The 24,113-nt window shown below is 52.3% G+C and overlaps 1 protein-coding gene across 1 annotated transcript in view; it reads right to left on the bottom strand.

Moving 5' to 3' along the window:
• Positions 1–1,665: 1,665 nt before the first annotated feature.
• Positions 1,666–24,113, bottom strand: part of mien1 (migration and invasion enhancer 1) — a 63,025-nt gene continuing 40,577 nt past the window's right edge. Inside the window, exons 2-4 of the mRNA XM_085966071.1 lie at positions 12,192–12,289; positions 7,776–7,852; positions 1,666–2,900 (exon numbers count right to left, since the gene is read on the bottom strand). Coding sequence (XP_085822197.1) covers positions 2,817–2,900; positions 7,776–7,852; positions 12,192–12,289 — 259 coding nt within the window. The 3' untranslated portion in view covers positions 1,666–2,816. The remainder of the gene's footprint in view (positions 2,901–7,775; positions 7,853–12,191; positions 12,290–24,113) is intronic.

The raw sequence follows: 24,113 nt of genomic DNA, 5'->3' as shown, positions 1-24,113 counted from the left end.
CAATCCTCAGGATTATTGCTTTTTCTAGCCAATTTATATGTGCTCTCCTTGGATCTTATGCTATCCCTAATTTCCCTTGTTAGCCACGGTTGAGTCACCTTTTTTGTTTTATTTTTAAACACGTGTACAGTACTGGTGGGTACAGGTCTGTCACTGTATAACACTGGGGTACAGTACTGGTGGGTACAGGTCTGTCACTGTATAACACTGGGGTAGAGTACTGGTGAGTACAGGTCTGTCACTGTATAACACTGGGGTACAGGTCTGTCACTGTATAACACTGGGGTACAGTACTGGTGGGTACAGGTCTGTCACTGTATAACACTGGGGTACAGGTCTGTCACTGTATAACACTGGGGTACAGTACTGGTGGGTACAGGTCTGTCACTGGCAGTGGGAGCGGTTTGAAGGGAGAAATCAAGAGCTTCACAGACGAAGTGTGTGGACTGAAATGCACTTTTTCCGCTTGTGTTTTGGTGTTGATGTGAAATGAGCTTTGTGACAAACCTGCAAACCATTTTTTTATTTTTTTAATTTTTTTTTAAATTGTTTAAAACCAAGCCTGCGACTGGTCTGGCACAACACTGAACTGTAACAAGGACAGCGCTAGCGGCTGCCCGCCGGCCGGGTCCAGGGCCCACTGCAGGACTGAGGCTGGGGAGAGTCCCTGCAGGTGGACTGTAGAGAGGAAATTACTAACCGAATTAAAACTGAATATGAAATTACCTCAGATACTAAATATACTTTGCTACTAATAAAGGAAGACTTGCATTTATGTAGAGCCTTTCACAACCTCAATATTCCAAAGCACTTTACAGCCAATGAAGTACTTTGTTTTGAAGTGTAGTCACTGTTGTAATGTAGGAAACGCAACAGCCAATTGCACACAGCAAGCTCCCACAAACAGCAATGTCATAATGACCAGGTGATCTGTTTTAGTTATGTCGATTTAGGGATAAATATTGGCCCAGGACACCGGGGAGAACTCCAGTGCTCTTCTTCGCAATAGTGCCATGGGATCTTTTACATCCACCTGAGAGAGCTGACGGGGCCTCGGTTTAACGTCTCATCCGAAAGACGGCACCTCAGACAGTGCAGCACTCCCTCAGTACTGCCCCTCCGACAGTGCAGCACTCCCTCAGTACTGCCCCTCCGACAGTGCAGCACTCCCTCAGTACTGCCCCTCCGACAGTGCAGCACTCCCTCAGTACTGCCCCTCCGACAGTGCAGCACTCCCTCAGTACTGCCCCTCCGACAGTGCAGCGCTCCCTCAGTACTGCCCATCCGACAGTGCAGTGCTCCCTCAGTACTGCCCCTCCGACAGTGCAGCACTCCCTCAGTACTGCCCCTCCGACAGTGCAGCACTCCCTCAGTACTGCCCCTCCAACAGTGCAGCACTCCCTCCGTACTGCCCCTCCAACAGTGCAGCACTCCCTCAGTACTGCTCCTCTGACAGTGCAGTGCACCCTCAATACTGCACTGGGAGTGTCAGCCTGGATTTCTGTGCTCAAGTCTCTGGAGTGGGACTTGAACCCACAACCTTCTGACTTGGAGGTGAGGGCGCTACCAACTGAGGTAGCTGACGCTAAGAATTCAATAAGAGTTGGTTTCAATTATCAGCGTGAATTAATTTCCGTTCTTACAAAGAACTGACAAGGGTTCCGATAGAGTGAAAATGTTTAATTAGGTTAGATTAGATATCACAGCAAAGTGCAAACATAATTGTTTGTTTAAAAATAAACTGAAATTGTGAACCTGCTCTCCTGTTAGAAAAGGCATCTCGTTCCCTTCATATTTTAACCATTAGTTTTCAGTTAAAAAGTCATTCAGAGACCCAGATTCTAAACCTGCAGCAAGTCGACAGTTTCAGTAAATCAGCAGCTGCTTTTGGAGAAAACCCCAGGACGATCCACTGTGACAGACAGCGGAGAAAGGACTGACAGGGAATGTTCACAGAGCGCGCGGGGGAATGAGTCACACCACTTCGCTGCCCCACACAGCTGCGATGGCAGCGGATCCACAACACACGGACTCCACGGCAATCTCTATCCCTCTTACTCCAGTAATTGAAACTCATAAGAATAGAGATAGAAAGGCAGGAGTGTGGAGAAACCTGCCTCTCTGAGCAAAGCATGGTCTAATCTAGCATTTCCTGTTCTTCAGATCAATTGGAACTCATTGCATAAACAAACACTAGAGAGGAGAGGGATGTGGGTTCGATGCCCCCGACACTCTGCCCATCTCAATCTCAGCCACATTGTGCAGGGAGATGCCATGCAGAGATCAAAGTCTTCCAGTTTGGTGAGTGGGGGGGTGGAATCAAAGAGCAAGTGGTCAGCATTCCCCTATCGGTACAGCAACAGTGGCCGGCCGAGAGGGTTGGACAGCGACTGGGAGTAAGTCAGCCCCCGTGTCTGTCCAAGGAAGAATTAAAGGCAAAAAAACAACTGTGGCAAATTGAGGAGCAGCAAAGCTACTTCGGATGGAAAAATACATTTTAAAATGCATTGGTTCGACGTGCTCCGAGAGGCAGGAATTGCACGTTATTTCTGAAGCACAATGTGCGAGCAGAGAAATCTAAATATGCGCCATAGTCAGCTCACCGCAGCTTTAAAGAATAAATAATTCGCTAGCAGCACCTAGTGTCTGAAATCACAATACTACACTAAAAAGAAATACATCACACTGTCTTGGGGCTTTGCGCGTTTCCACATCTCCAGGACCTGGACAAGAACACACTTCAAGGCAGGTGTTCCAAGCGCTGGAAGCGTGGCAGGTTAGCAGCTGGCGAAAGAAGGCACCATATCTAGACAAGGCTACAGAATGACACAAGGAGGACGGCTGTTGACGACCTTTTGTACCTCGTCTCCCACACTGGCTTTCTGGATTGCATCGATGATCTGTAACAGACGGGGAGTAACCAGCACAACTTGAGAAATCACTTCAGATTCACCTGCTTAGCAAGCCAGGCAGAAAGGCGTTACCATCAGTGACGGCACCCTTCCCGGTTTAGCTTTGATTAGTCATTTATATTTGCGCAGCCATTTCCTCAATAACAAATCCTTTTCTTTATGGTTACACAAGTACAACAACCTCATGCATTTATATAGCGCCTTTAAACGTAGTAAAACATCCCAAGGCGCTTCACAGAAGTGATTATCAAACAAAATTTGACACCGAGCCACGTAAAGAGATATTAGGACAGATGACCAAAAGCTTGATAAGTTTTAAGGAGCGACTTAAAAGGAGGAGAGAGAGGCAGAGGGGTTTAGGGAGGAAATTCCAGAGTTCAGGGCCCAGGCAGCTGAAGGCACGGCCACGGTGGAGCGAGGAGAGTGGGGGATGCGCAAGAGGCCAGAATTGGAAGAGCGGAGGGCTGTAGGGGGTTACAGAGATAGGGAGGGGCGAGGCCATGGGATTTGAACACAAGGACGAGAATTTTAAATTCGAGGTGCTACCAGACCGGGAGACAGTGTAGGTCAGCGAGCACAGGGGCAATGGGTGAACGGGATTCGGTGCGAGTTAGGACACGGGGCAGTGAGCACAGGGGTGATGGGTGAACGGGATTCGGTGCGAGTTAGGACACGGGTCAGCGAGCACAGAGGGTGATGGGTGAACGGGATTCGGTGCGAGTTAGGACACGGGGCAGCGAGCACAGAGGGTGATGGGTGAACGGGATTCAGTGCGAGTTAGGACACGGGGCAGTGAGCACAGGGGTGATGGGTGAACGGGATTCGGTGCGAGTTAGGACACGGGTCAGCGAGCACAGGGGTGATGGGTGAACGGGATTCGGTGCGAGTAAGGACACGGGTCAGCGAGCACAGGGGTGATGGGTGAACGGGACTCGGTGTGAGTTAGGACACGGGGCAGCGAGCACAGGGGCAATGGGTGAACGGGATTCGGTGCGAGTTAGGACACGGGGCAGCGAGCACAGGGGCAATGGGTGAACGGGACTGGGTGTGAGTTAGGACACGGGGCAGTGAGCACAGGGGGTGATGGGTGAACGGGACTCGGTGTGAGTTAGGACACGGGGCAGTGAGCACAGGGGGTGATGGGTGAACGGGACTGGGTGTGAGTTAGGACACGGGGCAGTGAGCACGGGGTGATGGGTGAACGGGACTGGGTGAGAGTTAGGACACGGGGCAGTGAGCACAGGGGGTGATGGGTGAACGGGACTGGGTGTGAGTTAGGACACGGGGCAGTGAGCACAGGGGTGATGGGTGAACGGGATTCGGTGCGAGTTAGGACACGGGGCAGCGAGCACAGGAGGTGATGGGTGAACGGGATTCGGTGCGAGTTAGGACACGGGGCAGCGAGCACGGGGTGATGGGTGAACGGGATTCGGTGCGAGTTAGGACACGGGTCAGCGAGCACAGGGGCGATGGGTGAACGGGATTCGGTGCGAGTTAGGACACGGGGCAGTGAGCACAGGGGGTGATGGGTGAACAGGACTCGGTGCGAGTTAGGACACGGGGCAGTGAGCACAGGGGTGATGGGTGAACGGGACTGGGTGTGAGTTAGGACACGGGGCAGTGAGCACAGGGGTGATGGGTGAACAGGACTCGGTGCGAGTTAGGACACGGGGCAGTGAGCACAGGGGGTGATGGGTGAACGGGACTGGGTGTAAGTTAGGACACGGGGCAGTGAGCACAGGGGGTGATGGGTGAACGGGATTCGGTGCGAGTTAGGACACGGGGCAGTGAGCACAGGGGTGATGGGTGAACGGGACTGGGTGTGAGTTAGGACACGGGGCAGTGAGCACAGGGGGTGATGGGTGAACGGGACTGGGTGCGAGTTAGGACACGGGGCAGTGAGCACAGTGGGTGATGGGTGAACGGGACTGGGTGTGAGTTAGGACACGGGGCAGTGAGCACAGGGGGTGATGGGTGAACGGGACTGGGTGTGAGTTAGGACACGGGGCAGTGAGCACAGGGGGTGATGGGTGAACGGGACTTGGTGTGAGTTAGGACACGGGGCAGTGAGCACAGTGGGTGATGGGTGAACGGGACTGGGTGTGAGTTAGGACACGGGGCAGTGAGCACAGGGGGTGATGGGTGAACGGGACTCGGTGTGAGTTAGGACACGGGGCAGTGAGCACAGGGGTGATGGGTGAACGGGACTGGGTGTGAGTTAGGACACGGGGCAGTGAGCACAGGGGGTGTGAGTTAGGACACGGGCAGCAGAGTTTTGGATGAGCTGAAGTTTACGGAAGGTGGAGGGTGGGAGGCCGGGCAGTAGCGCGTTGGAACAGTACTTCAACAAGCGATGAGCACACGTTTGGGCCTTCGCTAGATGGACAGCACACACCAAGAGCTTCACAGGAGCAGCACATCTCACCACAAAACCTGCGAGTGTTGCTGCTACCCTGCTGACACCATACCTCATCCAATGGTGGATCCACCAGTTGGCGCATCAGCTGCCTGTCTCCCTGCCACCCAATCATAGGGAATATGGCTCCTTGCTTTGGTCTCCCCACAAATGGAAACATCTTCTCCATGTCTATCCGATCAAACCCCTTCATAATTTTAAAGACCTCTATCAGGTCCCGCCTCGGTCTTCTCTTTCCGAGAGAGAAGAGCCCCAGCCGGTTCAGTCTCTCCTGATAGTTATAACCTCGCAGTTCTGGGATCATCCTAGTAAATCCTTTTTTGCAGCTTCTCCAGTTCTTCGATATCCTTTACAGATGGAAGAAGCCCTGCATTGGTCTTTGCTGTCATTACATCGAATCGACAGCACGGTAACAGGCCATTCGGCCCAACTGGTCCATGCCAGTGTTGATACTCCACACGAGCCTCCTCCCACTAATGATCTCTCCCCACCCTGCCCCTCGGATCCCTCTATTCCCTTCTTCCTCATGTATGCATCAAACCTCCCCTTAAGTACATATGGAACTGAAGAAGGAATCAGTATTCCAGCACAGAAACAGGCCATTCAGCCCATCACTGGGGCTTTCCTCCACATGAACCAGCTAGCCTAATCCCACTCTCCTCACTCCCCAAATGTGTTTATATTCAACTAACTGTCTAATTACCATTCTAAAAAGATTGATGAACTCCACATCAACAGTGGTTTGTGGCAGAGAATTCCATACTTGTGTCAGAGACGTTGACAGGGCGAGAGGAAGAGGGGTCGAAGGAGGCTCGTGTGGAGCATAAACAACCTCAGTAAGGGTCGATGCCGAGAGGCTATTTCCCCCTGGCTGGAGTGTCTAGAACTAGGGGGCATAGTCTCAAGATAAGGGGTCGGCCATTTAGGACTGAGATGAAGAGGAATTTCTTCACTCCGTGAGGTGTGAATCTTTGGAATTCTCTGCCCCAGAGGGCTGTGGAGGCCAAGTCACTGAATATATTTGAGGAGATAGATTTCTAGACACAAAAGTCATCAAGGGGTATGGGGAGAGAGCAGGAATATGGTATTAGAAACATAGAAGATAGGAGCAGGAGTAGGCCATTCGGCCCTTCGAGCCTGCTCCGCCATTCAATGAGACCATGGCTGATCATCCAAATTCAGTACCCTGTCCCTGCCTTCTCCCCATATCCCTTTAGCCTTAAGAAATATATCTAACTCTTTCTTGAATATATTTAATGAACTGGCCTCCACCGCCCTCTGTGGCAGAGAATTCCACAGGTTCACCATTCTCTGGGTGAAGAAGTTCCTCCTCATTTCAGTCCTAAATGGCTTACCCCTTAACCTTAGACTATGACCCCTGGTTCTGGACTCCCCGGCCATCATAAACATCCTTCCTGCATCTAGTCTGTCCAGACCTGACAGAATTTTATAGGTTTCGATGAGATCCCCTCTCAATCTTCTAAACTCCAGGGAGTATAAGCCCAATCGACACAATCTCTCCTCGTACGTCATTCCTGCCATCCCAGGTATCAGCCTGGTGAATCTTCGCTGCACTCCCTCCATGGCAAGAACGTCCTTCCTCAGGTAAGGCGACCAAAACTGCACACAATACTCAAGGTGCGGTCTCACCAAGGCCCTGTACAACTGTAGCAAGAGTTGAGATAGAGGATCAGCCATGATCATATTGAATGGCAGAGCAGGCTCGAAGGACCGAATGGCCTACTCCTGCTCCTATATTTCTATGTTTCTAGGATAGGTTTTTGGACTCTAGGGCAATCAAGGGATATGGGAGTTGAGGTCGAAGGTCAGCCGTGATCTTATAGAATGGTAGAGCAGGCTCGAGGGGCCGTGTGGCGGAGCAGGCTCGAGGGGCCGTGTGGCGGAGCAGGCTCGAGGGGCCGTGTGGCGGAGCAGGCTCGAGGGGCCGTGTGGCGGAGCAGGCTCGAGGGGCCGTGTGGCGGAGCAGGCTCGAGGGGCCGTGTGGCGGAGCAGGCTCGAGGGGCCGTGTGGCGGAGCAGGCTCGAGGGGCCGTGTGGCGGAGCAGGCTCGAGGGGCCGTGTGGCGGAGCAGGCTCGAGGGGCCGTGTGGCGGAGCAGGCTCGAGGGGCCGTGTGGCGGAGCAGGCTCGAGGGGCCATGTGGCGGAGCAGGCTCGAGGGGCCGTGTGGCGGAGCAGGCTCGAGGGGCCGTGTGGCGGAGCAGGCTCGAGGGGCCGTGTGGCGGAGCAGGCTCGAGGGGCCGTGTGGCCTACTCCTGCCCCTAATTCTTATGTTCTTATGTAAACACTGGCATGGACCAGTTGGGCTGAATGGCCTGTTTCTGTGCTGTAAATTCTATGTGATACGTAGAGAGGAACAGGGCGGGGCAGGGGGGCAACCAATTATGTTGAGATTTGTTCAGTCTGGAAAGGATTAAACTTTCTACTTACATCATCTTCATAAGGGAAGCCGCTAGTTTCCAGTTTGGAGAAGACCAGCTGCCCGTTGATTTCAATCTCAAAGCTGCCTGAAGTCAGAGTGAGAAAAGTTCATTAACACACACAACATACATTCCCTCAGCTACAGACCGGAGTCACAGGGCACTTTACAAAGAGCAAAGAAGAGGGCAATGTGGTACTGCTGTAACAGGCTGTGCCGTGGAGTGGTAGGGCAGTCTCTGCCCAAGACTCCCAGCTAAATCAGCCATGATCAAATTGAATTTGGGGGGGGGGGGGGAACAGTCTCGGGGGGCTGAATGGCCTCCTCCTGTTCCTAATGGGCATGCCAAGGGAGAGGTGCAGAGCAATAGGAGGGGAGAAGGAAGGGAAATAAACGATGAAACATCCTCTAGCACACCTATCGCAGGAAAAGCACTGATGGATGGCACAAGGAACATCAAGAGAGCAGAACTAGACATTTATTATATAAAGGGGGAATAGATCCTTTCATAAGTAAAAAGGGATTAGCAACATACCGGTAAACGCAGTAGGAAATGACAAAGTTCCTATCGAGCCAGTAAAACCAAACGGCATCTCATTATAGAAAGGATATTAAAGCCACAGATAGCATCCAGTGCAGATTCCCCAGGGATGGAAAACTCAAGTTATGAGGAGAGACCTCAGATACTGAGACTGTTTTCACTGGAGCAGGGAAGGCCGAGAGGAAACTTACTGGAGGTTACAATTATTAAGAGTATTGATAGTAAACCGGGAAAGACTATTCTGTCCAGTTGGGGAGTTAGTGAGGAGGGGTCATCAATCTAATATGGTCAGAGGGAGTGTGAGGAGGGGCGGAGAGTTGTGGTTTTTTATATCGAGGGTTTGCTGGAGCTTGGAATGCTTCACCACAGGGAGTGGTTAAAGCAGAGACCATCGCATCTTTTAAGGGAAGCTTGCATAAAGATTTGAAGCAGAGCGCAGGGCAGCGGGATTAATTTTGGAATTCTCCAGCAAAAAGCCAGCAGACACAATGGCCGAATGGCTTCCATCTGTGCTGTAAAATTCTTTGGTTCTAACAGCAAATTGAATCATAAAGTGGATTAAATAGTAGCAGCTTGGCTCAGAGTCAGAAGGTCGTGAGTTCAAGACCCACTTCAGGACATGAGCCCATAATCTAGGGGAGCGCTGCGCCCCGGGGCCCCACCAACGGAGCGCCGCGCCCCGGGGCCCCACCGACGGAGCGCCGCGCCCCGGGGCCCCACCGACGGAGCGCCGCGCCCCGGGGCCCCACCGACGGAGCGCTGTATCTTTGGATGTACCTCCTTTCAGATGAGACATTAAACTGAAGTCCTGTCTACCTTTCCTAGTGGTTCAGATGGATGTTACAAATATCTCTGAGCTTCCCCGATGTGCCAGGAACATTGCTCAATCGATATATGGCACCAAAAAATAAGTCATTCATCTCACTGCTGTTTGTGGGATCTTGCTCTGTGCAAATTGGCTGCACATTTAAAAAAAATTCTTGTTAGCAATCTTGTTGTATGAGGCCCCTTGGGTCGGAGCGATCATAATATGATCGAATTCGTCATTAAGATGGAGAATTAAGTAGTTGACTCAGAGACTAGGGTCCTGAATTTAAATAAAGGAAACTACGATGGTCTGAGGCGCGAGTTGGGTAGGATTGATTGGGGAATGTCAGTCAAAGGGTTGACGGTGCATAGGCAATGGCAAACATTCAAAGACCGCATGGATGAACTACAGAATTTGTTCATCCCAGTTTGGCATAAAAATAAAACAAAAAAGGTGACTCAACCGTGGCTAACAAGGGAAATTAGGGATAGCATAAGATCCAAGGAGAGGACATATAAATTGGCCAGAAAAAGCAGTAAACCTGAGGATTGGGAGCAGTTTAGGATTCAACAAAGGAGGACAAAGGGATTAATTAAGAAGGGGGAAATAGAATATGAGAGTAAGCTTGCAGGGAACATAAAAACTGACTGTAAAAGCTTTTATAGATATGTGAAGAGAAAAAGATTGGTGAAGTCAAGCATAGGTCCCTTGCAGTCAGAATCAGGGGAATTTATAATGGGGAACAAAGAAATGGTTGACCAATTAAATACATACTTTGGTTTTGTCTTCACAAAGGAGGACACAAATAACCTCCCAGAGATGTCGGGGAACATAGGGTCTGATGAAAGGGAGGAACTGGAAGAAATCAGTATTTGTAGGGAAATGGTGTTAGGGAAATTGACGGGATTAAAGGCCGATAAATCCCCAGGGCCTGATAATCTACATCCTAGGGTACTTAAGGAAGTGGCCCTAGAAATAGTAGATGCATTGCTGATCATCTTCCAACATTCGATGGAATCTGGAACAGTACCCATGGATTGGAGGGTAGCTAATGTTACCCCACTATTCAAAAAAGGTGGTGGAGAGAAAACGGGGAATTACAGACCGGTAAGCCTGACATCGGTAGTGGGGAAAATGCTAGAGTCCATTATTAAAAATGCAATAGCAGAGCACTTGGAAAACAGTGACAGGATCGGACAAAGTCAACATGGATTTACAAAAGGTAAATTGTGCTCGACTAATCTACTGGAATTTTTTGAGGATGTAACTGGTAAAATAGATAAGGGAGAACCAGTGGATGTGGTGTATTTGGACTTTCAGAAGGCTTTCGATAAGGTCCTGCATAAGAGATTAGCGTGTAAAGTTAAGACACATGGGATTGGGGGCAAGGTATTGACTTGGATAGAGAACTGGTTGGCACACAGAAAGCAAAGAGTTGGAATAAACGGGTCTTTTTCCGAGTGGCAGGCAGTGACTAGTGGGGTACCGCAGGGATCGGTCCTTGGACCCCAGCTATTCACAATATATTAATGATCTAAACAAGGGAACTAGATGTAATATCTCCAAGTTTGCAGATGACACAAAGCTGGGTGGGCGTGTGTGCCGTGAGGAGGATGCAGAGAAACTCCAGGATGATTTGGAGAGGTTGGGTGATTGGGCAGAAGCATGGCAAATGCAATATAACGTGGATAAATGTGAGGTTATCCATTTTGGTGGCAAAAACAGGAAGGCAGATTATTATCTGAATGGCAATAGATTGGGAGAAGGGAAAGTGCAACAAGACCTGGGTGTCCTTGTGCACCAGTCGCTGAAGGTAAGCATGCAGGTGCAGCAGGCGGTTAAGAAGGCAAATGGTATGTTGGCCTTCATAGCGAGAGGGTTTGAGGACAGGAACAAGCATGTCTTGCTGCAGTTGTACAGGGCCTTGGTGAGACCACATCTTGAGTATTGTGTGCAATTTTGGTCGCCTTATCTAAGGATGTTCTTGCCATGGAAGGGGTTCAGTGAAGATTCACCAGGCTGATACCTGGGATGGCAGGAATGATGTATGAGGAGAGATTGGGTCGATTGGGCTTATACTCGCTGGAGTTTAGAAGAATGAGAGGGGATCTCATTGAAACTTATAAAATTCTGACAGGACTGGACAGGCCAGATGCAGGAAGGATGTTCCCGATGGTCAGGGAGTCCAGAACCAGGGGTCATAGTCTAAGGATAACGGGTAAGCCATTTAGGACAGAAATGAGGAGGAATTTCTTCACCCACAGAGTGGTGAACCTGTGGAATTCTCTACCACAGAAGGCAGTAGAGGCCAATTCATTAAGTATATTCAAGAAGGAGTTGGATATATTTCTTAAGGCTAAAGAGATCAAGAGGTATGGGGAGAAAGCAGGGACAGGGTACTGAATTTGGATGATCAGCCATGATCGCATTGAATGGCGGAGCAGGCTCGAGGGGCCGAATGGCCTACTCCTGCTCCTATCTTCTATGTTTCTATGTTTAATTCATTCACGGGATGTGGCCGTCGCTGGCAAGGCCAGCATTTACTGCCTATCCCGAATTGCTTTTGAGAAGGTGGTGGTGAGCCGCCATTTCAGAACCAAATGGTTTTCTTTACGACAATCCAGTAGTTTCATGCTCACCAATACTGATACTAGCTTTTTTTTCAATTCCAGATTTATTTAATTCCCCAGCTGCCATGGTGGGATTTGAACTCATGTCTCTGTATCATTAGTCCTGGCTTCTGGATTACTAGCCCAGTAATAGAACCACTATTTGCCTACCTAACCAGAGACATTGCTCTTCAATATAACTTATTGTATGCCAAGTACTTTAGAGGGATGGAGCAATATGAATGCAAGTCTTTCCCTTACTGCAGGTTAACCAGGTACTGTAGCTAGTATGGCAGACAGAGGAACTCCCAACGTAACAGAAACACTGAGATTTCAGCCTTGACTGATATAAAAGTTCGCCTATTGATACTCCTGCCATACATTACTCTATAAGGCCGATGAAGTCCGCACTCATCCCACCTGAAGGTAGCCATTAGCTGAATGGAGAGTGTTAATGTATTGACGTTACCTGTTCTCCCAACATCTGCAGAAATAGCCGCATCAGGAAACGTCCCCAAGATGGTGTTGGCGAGTTCCTGATAGCGGGCCTTGTACCCTCAGGCACCACTACAATAAAGACACAATAGAGTCAGTTTTGAACATCACTTAATATCTGACAGCAGACTTATTAACCGTATCACAAGCAGTTAGTGCAATTATCTGACTACTGTGTCACAAGAAAGTTAAATTCGCAGCACATTACCGAGCCTCCTAGCTCCCTCGATCAGTGTGGTAAACCACTTTTATCATTCACTATCGTTACACTATAGTTATCACTGTTATATCGTTACTCTATGGTTATCACTGTTCACACTGTTGTATCACTATACGAGGTCGCCTCTTGTCACGCTGCTATACCTGGGCTGACCACTGCTGACTCCGCCCATGACTCCACCTACCTGCCCAGGTATAAAGGTAGTCGACTGGCTGGCATTCCTCCTTGTTGTATCCGATCACCCACGAGGGTGGGCTCTGTTATTTAGCCAATAAAAACCTATAGTTACTTTCTTAACTCGTCGCTTTTCATTGGATGAATTGATAGGTATATCAATTTTATTGGCTAAATTTTAAAATATCGACACTTGAGCAGTCAAACGACCAGCCAAACGCCCAGCTACAACAGCCGGCCTGGCTGCGAGCCCTCAGACCACCGTACCTGGACCTAAACCCACAGGCAGCAAACTCAGCCCTCGACTTCGAACACTGGCTGAGCTGCTTCGAAGCCTACCTGGGAGAATCCGGCGTGCCTCAGAAATCCATGCTAAGAGTTCTGAACGCCCAAGTGAGCCCTAAAGTATTCGCACTCATCCGGGACCTTAAAACATACGAGGACGCCATCAACCGGCTGAAAAGACAGTACCAAACCCCGGTAAATTCCATGTATGCCAGACACCTCCTAAGATCCCACCCGCAACAGCCAGGAGAGCCCGTGGAGGAATTTTTACGGGTGCTACAAGCACTCGGCAGAGACTGTAACTTTAAAGCGGTAACGGCGGCAGAAAATACTGAAGACAATGTCTGCGATGCCTTCGTGAAAGGCCTGCGGTCCGACTACTCACGGCAAAGACTACTGGAAGCAAGGGACCTCGACCTGGACAAAGCTGCAGCCCTCGCTCTCTCTCTAGAGGTGGCCCATCGGGACCTCGAGGCATACTCAAGGTACTGTAACTCGCGACCCTGGGACTTGGGACCGACCCCGACCGCGATACCCCCCGCAGCAACCCCCCTGGGACCTACCTCAGCGTCCCGGACCCGATCGAGACCGCCACCCCCGGTACCGGCTCCGACATCGGACCCCCGCGATCGGGCCACCGGCTGCTTCTTCTGCGGCCAGGCGAAACACCCGAGGTCGCGCTGCCCAGCCAGGAACTCTACCTGCTCAAACTGCGTGAAGAAAGGCCACTTCGCTAAGGCCTGCAGAGGTGGATCATCAGAGGCCAGCAGTGCCTCATGCGAGCTGTGGGGGCGGCCATCTTCCTTCAAGGCAAGAGGCCAGCATCCCCACATGTGAGTCATGGGGCGGCCATCTTTGATACAGGCAACCGACACCGGCAGTGCCTCATGTGAGTTATGGGGGCAGCCATCTTCTCCGCCATTTTGTCCAACCTCGTGGGAGACGCCATTTTACCCACCACGCCCGACCGCCACCGTGCCTCTAGACCCGACTACCGCCTCAACCGCAGACTACAACAACTCGCTCAGCTATACACTAGCCTCCGTCACACTGGACCAGGCCCGCCCGCATCACCTGTCCAAGTCGATGATGGACATCAAAGTAAACGGCCACGCCACGACCTGCCTGTTCGACAGCGGAAGCACGGAGAGCTTCATCCACCCAGACACGGTGAGCCACTACTCCCTCCCTGTCCTGCCAACGCGCAACCGGATCTCGATGGCATCGAGGTCACACGCCACAGACATCAGCGGCTACTGTGTTGTGACCCTGTCGGTTAAGGGTACGGAGTATAAAAATTTTAAACTCCTCGTCCTGCCCCAGCTATGCGCTGCCGTCCTACTAGGCCTAGACTTCCAATCCCACCTCCAAAGCGTCACGCTAGCATACGGCGGACCCCTCCCCCCACTCACAGTTGACAACCAGCAGATTTTAAACCGCCCACCGCGTAACACCTGCGGCCTATCCACCCTCAAGGTCCCGCCACCTTCCCTGTTCGCTAACCTCACCCCCGACTGCAAACCCGTCGCTACCAAGAGCAGGCGGTACAGCGCCGGGGACAGAGCTTTCATTAGCTCTGAGGTGCAGCGTCTCCTGAAGGAGGGCATCATCGAGGGGAGCACCAGCCCCTGGCGTGCCCAGGTCGTGGTCGTTAAGACCGGCAATAAAAACCGCCTGGTCATCGACTACAGCCAGACCATAAACAGGTATACCCAGCTGGACGCATACCCGCTTCCCCGCATATCTGATATGGTCAATCAGATTGCGCAGTACCGGGTATTCTCCACCATCGACCTTAAGTCGGCCTATCACCAACTCCCTATCCGCCCTGAGGACCGCCAGTATACAGCCTTCGAGGCGAACGGCCGCCTCTACCACTTCCTTAGGGTTCCCTTCGGCGTCACCAACGGGGTTTCGGTCTTCCAAAGGGAGATGGACCGGATGGTTGACCAGAACGGGCTGCACGCCACGTTCCCCTATCTAGATAACGTCACCATCTGCGGCCGCGACCGGCAGGACCACGATGTTAATCTGGAGAGATTCCTCCGTACGGCCCAACGGCTGAACCTCACCTACAATAAGGATAAATGTGTGTTTAACACCTCGCGCCTTGCCATCCTCGGCTGTGTAGTAGAGAACGGAGTCATCGGCCCTGACCCCGAAAGAATGCGCCCCCTCATGGAGCTACCCCTCCCCCACTGTCCAAAGGCACTGAAGAGAACCCTGGGGCTCTTCGCCTACTATGCCCAATGGGTGCCCAATTATGCGGACAAAGCCAGACCCCTCATGAAGTCCACATCCTTCCCCCTTACGGAGGAAGCGTGCGCAGCCTTCTCCCTCATTAAGGGAGACATTGCCAAGGCCACAATGCACGCAGTGGATGAGTCCATCCCCTTCCAAGTCGAGAGCGATGCATCCGACTTCGCCCTAGCCGCCATCCTTAACCAGGAGGGGAGACCGGTGGCCTTCTTCTCAAGGACCCTACAGGGCCCTGAGATCCGACACTCGTCGGTCGAGAAGGAGGCCCAGGCGATTGTGGAGGTGGTACGACGCTGGAGGCACTACCTGGCAGGCAAACGATTTACCCTCACCGACCAACGTTCGGTCGCTTTTATGTTTAATAACAAGCTGAGGGGCAAAATCAAGAATGACAAGATCTTGAGGTGGAGAATCGAGCTCTCCACCTATGATTATGATATCTTGTACCGGCCAGGTAAGCTGAACGAACCCCCCGATGCTCTGTCACGAATTACATGCGCCAGCGCGCAAAGTGATAGACTTCAGACCCTCCACAACGACCTCTGCCACCCCGGGGTCACCAGACTTTACCACTTCATTAAGGCCCGCAACCTGCCCTACTCCATCGAGGAGGTCAGGACCATGACCAGGAACTGCCAGACCTGTGCCGAGTGCAAACCGCACTTCTTTAGGCCGGACAGAGCAAGCCTGATCAAGGCCACCCGCCCCTTCGAGCGCCTGAGCATCGACTTTAAGGGGCCCCTCCCGTCCTCTGACCGTAATGTGTACTTCCTCAACATTGTTGATGAGTACTCCCGTTTCCCCTTTGCCTTCCCCTGCCCAGACATGACCAGTACCACGGTCATTAAATGCCTGAACGACCTCTTCGCCTTGTTCGGGTTCCCAAACTATATACATAGTGACCGGGGCTCCTCCTTCATGAGCGAGGAACTCCGTCAGTTCCTACTAGCGAGAGGTATTGCTGCAAGCAGGACCACCAGCTACAACCCCCGAGGGAACGGCCAGATGGAAAGAGAGAACGCGACGGTATGGAAGGCCGTCCTCTTAGCCTTAAAGTCTAAGGGCCTCCCAACCTCCCGCTGGCAGGAAGTCCTCCCGGCAGCGCTGCATTCCACCCGGTCACTACTTTGCACTGCCATCAACGCCACCCCCCATGAACGAATGTTTGCTTTCCCCAGGAAGTCGACTACGGGAACCACGCTACCAACCTGGCTGACCTCTCCGGGGCCCGTCTTGCTGCGAAAGCACGTGAGGGCCCATAAAACGGACCCCCTGGTCGAGAGGGTGGACCTCCTGCACGCCAACCCCCAGTACGCCTATGTGGCATACCCAGACGGGCGGGAGGACACAGTCTCCTTACGAGACCTCGCACCCTCGGGCACTCCGGAGACACCACCTTCACCGCCCCCCCACCACCCCCCCAATTCCAGCCCAGGTAGACGGCATGCCGGAACCCCACGAACCTTCGCTGACCACGCAGACACCAGCATTAACACCGGATAATGCAACACCGCCGCTGCGACGATCAGAAAGGCTTACGAGGCCTCCGGACAGACTGACATACCAGAACTGGTAGTACACTTCACCCCGCCGGACTCAAATCTAAACAAGGGGTGAATGTGGTAAACCACTTTTATCGTTCACTATCGTTACACTACAGTTATCACTGTTATATCGTTACTCTATGGTTATCACTGTTCACACTGTTGTATCACTATACGAGGTCGCCTCTTGTCACGCTGCTATACCTGGGCTGACCACTGCTGACTCCGCCCATGACTCCACCTACCTGCCCAGGTATAAAGGTGGTCGACTGGCTGGCATTCCTCCTTGTTGTATCCGATCACCCACGAGGGTGGGCTCTGTTATTTAGCCAATAAAAACCTATAGTTACTTTCTTAACTCGTCGCTTTTCATTGGATGAATTGATAGGTATATCAATCAGTTTCTCCCGAGACAGAATCCCAGTCGATCACCTGCTCACCCTGGCTACCATTTGCAAACTTTGCTGTCAGCCGTGGCTCAGTTGGTGGCACACTCGCCCGAGTCAGAAGGTCATGAGTTTCAGTCCCACTCCAGAGACTTCAGCACAAAATCCAGGCTAAAACTCCGGGGCGGCGCCGAGGGAGTGCCGCGCCGTTGGAGGGGCGGTACTGAGGGAGCGCCGCACTGTCGGAGGGGCGGTACTGAGGGAGCGCCGCACTGTCGGAGGGGCGGTACTGAGGGAGCGCCGCACTGTCGGAGGGGCGGTACTGAGGGAGCGCCGCACTGTCGGAGGGGCGGTACTGAGGGAGCGCCGCACTGTCGGAGGGGCGGTACTGAGGGAGCGCCGCACTGTCGGAGGGGCGGTACTGAGGGAGCGCCGCCGCCGCACTGTCGGAGGGGCGGTACTGAGGGAGCGCCGCACTGTCGGAGGGGCGGTACTGAGGGAGCGCCGCACTGTCGGAGGGGCGGTACTGAGGGAGCGCCGCACTGTCGGAGGGGCGGTACTGAGGGAGCGCCGCACTGTCGGAGGGGCGGTACTGAGGGAGCGCCGCAGTGTCGGAGGGGCGGTACTGAGGGAGCGCCGCACTGTCGGAGGGGCGGTACTGAGGGAGCGCCGCACTGTCGGAGGGGCGGTACTGAGGGAGCGCCGCACTGTCGGAGGGGCGGTACTGAGGGAGCGCCGCACTGTCGGAGGGGCGGTACTGAGGGAGCGCCGCACTGTCGGAGGGGCGGTACCGAGGGAGCGCCGCACTGTCGGAGGGGCGGTACCGAGGGAGCGCCGCAGTGTCGGTACCGAGGGAGCGCCGCAGTGTCGGAGGGGCGGTACCGAGGGAGCGCCGCACTGTTGGAGGGGCGGTACCGAGGGAGCGCCGCAGTGTCGGAGAGGCGGTACCGAGGGAGCGCCGCACTGTCGGAGGGGCGGCACCGAGGGAGCGCCGCACTGTCGGAGGGGCGGTACCGAGGGAGCGCCGCACTGTCGGAGGGGCGGCACCGAGGGAGCGCCGCACTGTCGGAGGGGCGGTACCGAGGGAGCGCCACACTGTCGGAGGGGCAGTACTGAGCAATGTTCCCTGTAATTTTCTTTTGGGCCACACCTCCCCTTTAATGGGCTACTTGGCCCATTCAAAATTCCGCGTATTACTGTTTTTTTTATTATTTAAAAGTCGGCTCACCAGCTACGCGGCCACACAGCTTAACGAGAACATTGGCACTGACCCAGTGCCGAAGCTCTGTCTGCTCTCAGCTGGATGTAAAAGATCCCATGGCGCTATTCGAAGCGGAGCAGGGGAGTTCTCCCGTGTCCTGGCCAATATCTATCCATCAACCAAAATCACTAAAAACATTATCTAGTCGTTGCTGCTTGTGGGAGCTTGCTGTGCACAAATTGGTTGCCACGTTTCGTACATTACAACAATGACTGCACTTTAAAAGTACTTCATTGACTGTGAAGTGCTTTGGGAGGTATGGAGGATGTGAAAGGCGCTGGAGAAATGCAAGTTCGTTCTTTCTAGCGAGTTTAGGCCAACTCGACATTCCACTCGGACCCACCGAAACAAGGGACCAAAATGAAGCTGGCAATGTGACGCACATCAAGAGGGATTAAAAATTCTGAAATCTGGCATTCTGCCATTGCAGCATCTACACCTCCATTTGATAAAAGGTTTCTAGCATTTAAAGTTTTAGAGTCATAGAAATTTACAGCACAGGAGGCGGCCATTCGGCCCATCGTGTCCGTGCCGGCCGACAAAGAGCTATCCAGCCTAATCCCACTCTCCAGCTCTCGGTCCGTAGCCCTGTAGGTTACAGCAGGTGCATATCCAAGTACTTTTTAAATGTGATGAGAGTTTCTGCCTCTCCCACCCTTTCAGGCAGTGAGTTCCAGACCCCCACCACCCTCTGGGTGAAAAAAGTTCTCCTCAACTCTCCTCTAATCCAATTACTTTAAATCTCTGCCCCCCTGGTTATTGACCTCTCTGCTAGGAGAAATAGGTCCTTCTATCCAGGCCCCTCATCATTTTATACACCTCAATCAAGTCTCCCCTCAGCCTCCTCTGTTCTAAAGAAAACAACCCCAGCCGATCCAATCTTTCCTTATTGCTAAAATTCTCCAGTCCTGGCAACATCCTCGTAAATCTCCTCTGTACCCTCTCTAGTGTAATCACATCCTTCCTGTAATGTGGTGACCAGAACTGCACACAGTATTCTAGCTGTGGCCTAACTAGTGTTTTATACAGTTCTAGCATAACTTCCCTGCTCTTGTATTCTATGCCTCGGCTAATAAAGTATCCCGTATACCTGCCCTGCTACCTTCAGGGAACTGTGGACATGCACTCCAAGGTCCCTCTGTTCCTCTACACTTCTCAGTATCCTACCATTCATTGTGTATTCCCTTGCCTTGTTTGCCCTCCTTTGCCTGGTTAGCCTTCTCCGGATTGAATTCCATTTGCCATGTTTCTGCCCACCTGACCGGTCCACTGATATCTTCCTGCAGTCTACAGCTTTCTTCCTCACTATCAACCACATGGCCAAGTTTTGTATCATCTGCGAACTTCTTAATCATACTTCCTACATTGAAGTCCAAATCATTGATGTGAGAATCTAAAGATACTGACAACAGACATCAACATATCAGGATTATTCTGTCAAGCTTTTAACGGCTGATTTTTCTATCCCGGATTTCCCACTTGCTGGGGGCCCTCTGACTTCTTGCTTAAGTGGCCATTCATCAGGCATGATTGGAGCAGCGAGACTCAGCAAGCTATTCAACCATGGCCGGGGAGCGATATCGGTCCTCACACATGGGGACTTCCACAAGGAGTCTTCCACAAGGAGTTGCTGATTAAAAGCCTTTAAATCATAATTGCTCACCAAGACCGAGGTGACCAATGTGTCCTTTCCCCAAAAATATCACAATTCAATTCATAATCATGAAAATCCATCATCGTTTTCTAAAAAAGGGTGCCATTTATTGTACAATCATCTCCAAACCCAATGAGAAATATAGTGTAGGACATATCACAGATCAGCCCTGCTCCCTACCCTGACCCCCCTCGGGGAATTACAGCTGATTTCCACCACCCCCGCCCCCCAAACACTGAGGCCAATTATTGCATCCTAATTCAGGAACCCTGGGAACTCCTTCTCAGTCACCTTAGATTGCTGTCTCCCCACCAAGCTGTGTGCAGAGAAATGCGGGAATAAACCCACATCCCAGCAACCCATCACATCAATGGTTCAGGAGGCAGAGTTTTCGCTCGACCTCCCTCCCATGGATGTTTCTCAGCTCGAACCTCAGACTGCACGATAGACCTCCAAGACCCCAGCTTCCTGTCAGGGAAACAGCAAATGCCCCACCCTCTTCACTTAGCTGCTGCAAAACAACTTCTCACGCTGTTTGTCAGAGGCTCCTTGGCAACCAACATAATCACCACAATAATGTTGTGCAAGCTTTGCTATTTTGGTGGAAATGTTCACCCTCCACTCCCTACCCATTCCCTGGGAGGCGAGGGCAGGTGACAGGTCCCCCAGGCTTCTGCTGCACTGCAACAAACTTGTAAACAGTGTATAAGAAATGACTTGCCCTCCAACTCCGCCCCGCTCTGCATTCTCCCAGCTCTCAACAAGTGAACAGTCACAAAACAGAGAAATTGCCTGGCCACTAGCACAATTCACAAGCAATAAACTAAAAGGCGGTATTCAAGAGGTGGTCCTTGGATACACGGTCAAGGGAGGGAGAATTGCCATGCCTAATTTTAATGGTAACGATGCCAAGCAACACAATGCTACTTCTGGCAAAGGGTCTGCACCGAAAACAGTCACCTTTTCCCTTTACCGATGCTGACGTACATTTTTTGTACATTCTATTTTTAGCACACTGACAGGACATCCCTGTGGGTGAGTGACAAATCACAGTAAGGAAAACATCATATAAAATCTGGTGAAGTAGAGAATTCATAATCGCACAGCACATGAGGCCATTCGGCCCATCGTGCCTGCTCTTTGAAAAAGCTCTCCGATTAGTCCCATCCCCCTGCTCTATCCCCATAGCCCTGCAATTTCTCCGCTTCAAGTATTTATCCAGTTCCCTTTTGAAAGTTGCTATTGAATCTGCTTCCGCCGCCACATGGTGGATCCCCGCCCCCTCCCCGCTCCTATTGGCCGACCAGCGGACAATCCAATTGGCAAGAGAGTGGGCTCAGGCTGATTGCACAGCCCCGGTGGCCTCACCTGAACCCCGGGCCCAGAATCATAGAATGGTTACAGCACGGAAAGTGGCCATTCAGCCCGTCTCGACTCTCAGCTAGTCCCTCTCCCCCGTCCTTTCCCCGTAGCCCTGCAATTTCTTTCCTTCAGGTTCTTATCCAATTCCCTTTTAAAAGCCACGATTGAATCTGCCTCCACCACCCTTTCAGGCCGTGAATTCCAGATCATAACCACTCGCTGCGTAAAAATGTTTTCCCTCATGTTGCCTTTGGTTCTTTTCCCAATCACCTTAAATGTGTCCTCTGGTTCTCGATCCTTCTGCCAATGGGAACAGTTTCTCTCTATCTACTCTGTCTAGACCCCTCATGATTTTGAACACCTCTATCAAATCTCCTCTCAACCTTCTCTGCTCTAAGGAGAACAACCCCAGCTTCTCCAGTCTATCCACGTAACTGAAGTCCCTCATCCCTGGAATCATTCTCATAAATCTTTTCTGCACCCTCTCTAAAGCCTTCATATCCTTCCTAAAATGTGGTGCCCAGAATTGGACACAGTACTCCAGTTTGGGCCGAACCAGTGTTTTATACAGGTTCATCATAATTTCCACACTTCTGTACTCTGCCTCTATTTATGAAGCCCAGGATCCCAGAAGCCTTTTTAACTGCTCTCAACCTGCCCTGCCACCTTCAGCGATTTGTGCACACATACCCCAGGTCTCTCTGTTCATGCACCCCCTTTAGGATTGTACCCTTTAGTTTATATTGCCTCTCCTCATTCTTCCTACCAAAATGTATCACTTCACACTTTTCTGCGTTAAGTTTCATCTGCCACGTGTCCGCCCATTCCACCAGCCTGTCTATGTCTTCCTGAAGTCTATCACTGTCCTCCTCACTGTTCACTATACTGCCAAGTTCTGTGTCATCTGCAAATTTTGAAATTGTGCCCTGTACACCCACATCCAAGTCATTAATATATATCAAGAAAAGCAGTGGTCCTAGAACAGACCCCTGGGGAACACCACTGTATACCTTCCTCCAGTCCGAAAAACAACCGTTCACCACTACTCTCTGTTTCCTGTCACTTAGCCAATTTCATATCCATGCTGCCACTGTCCCTTTTATTCCATGGGCTTCAACTTTGTTGGCAAGCCTATTGTGTGGCACTTTGTCGAACGCCTTTTGGAAATCCATGTACACCACATCAACCACAATGACCTCATCAACCCTCTCTATTACCTCATCAAAAAACTCAATCACGTTAGTTAAACACAATTTGCCTTTAACAAATCCATGCTGGCTTTCCTTAATTAATCCACACTTGTCCAAGTGACTGTTAATTTTGTCCCTGATTATTGTTTCTAAAAGCTTCCCCACTACCGAGGTTAAACTGCCCGGCCTGTAGTTGCTGGGTTTATCTTTACACCCTTTTTGAACAAGGGTGTAACATTTGCAATTCTCCAGTCCTCTGGCACCAGCCCTGTATCTAAGGAGGATTGGAATATTATGGCCAGTACCTCCGCGATTTCCACCTTTACTTCCCTCAGCATCCTAGGATGCATCCCATCCGCTCCTGGTGATTTATCTACTTTATAAGTAAGCCAGCCTTTCTAATAACAACAGAAAATGCAAGAAACACTCAGCTGCCTGACCTGCCAAGTGTTTCCAGCATTTTTTTGTTGTTATTTCAGATTCCCAGCAGCCACAGTATTTTGCTGTTGCAGCAGCCTTTCGAACACCGCCTCTTCATCAATTCCTATCCCAACCACTGTGTCCACTGCCTCCTCCTTCACTCTGTCTGTGGCAGCATCCTCTTCCCTGGGGAAGACAGATACAAACTGCTCGTTTAGCAACTCAGCCTCTGATCCATGCATAGCTCTCCTGCTCACTCCCTGATCGGCCCCAGCACGCCGCACCCCGAGGGCCTCCCTCACTCTCCGGGGCCCCGTCTCTCTCTCTCCGGGCCCTGGGCTCCCCTCTCTCTCTCTCCGGGCCCCCCCCCCCTCTCTCTCTCTCTCTCTCCGGGCCCCGGGCTCCCCTCTCTCTCTCTCTCTCCGGGCCCCGGGCTCCCCTCTCTCTCTCTCTCCGGGCCCCGGGCTCCCCTCTCTCTCTCTCTCCGGGCCCCGGGCTCCCCCCCTCTCTCTCTCCGGGCCCCGGGCTCCCCTCTCTCTCTCTCTCTCCGGGCCCCGGGCTCCCCCCCTCTCTCTCTCTGGGCCCCGGGCTCCCCTCTCTCTCTCTCTGGGCCCCGGGCTCCCCTCTCTCTCTCTCTCTGGGCCCCGGGCTCCCCTCTCTCTCTCTCTCTCTCCGGGCCCCGGGCTCCCCCCTCTCTCTCTCTGGGCCCCGGGCTCCCCTCTCTCTCTCTCTGGGCCCCGGGCTCCCCTCTCTCTCTCTCTGGGCCCCGGGCTCCCCTCTCTCTCTCTCCGGGCCCTGGGCTCCCCCCTCTCTCTCTCTCTCTCCGGGCCCCGGGCTCCCCCCTCTCCCTCTCTCTCTCTCTCTCCGGGCCCCCGGGCTCCCCCTCTCCTCTCTCTCCGGGCCCCGGGCTCCCCTCTCTCTCTCCAGCCCCGGGCTCCCCTCTCTCTCTCTCCGGGCCCCGGGCTCCCCCCTCTCCCTCTCTCTCCGGGCCCCGGGCTCCCCTCTCTCTCTCCAGGCCCCGGGCTCCCCTCTCTCTCTCTCCGGGCCCCGGGCTCCCCTCTCTCTCCTCTCCTCTCGGGCCCCGGGCTCCCCTCTCTCTCTCTCTCCGGGCCCCGGGCTCCCCTCTCTCTCTCTCTCCGGG

This window comes from Somniosus microcephalus, chromosome 24 (assembly GCF_052327205.1).
Source record: "Somniosus microcephalus isolate GS21.2 chromosome 24, FLI_Smic_1.0, whole genome shotgun sequence".
Lineage (NCBI taxonomy): Eukaryota > Metazoa > Chordata > Chondrichthyes > Squaliformes > Somniosidae > Somniosus > Somniosus microcephalus.
This window is presented reverse-complemented; position numbering and strand designations above follow the sequence as displayed.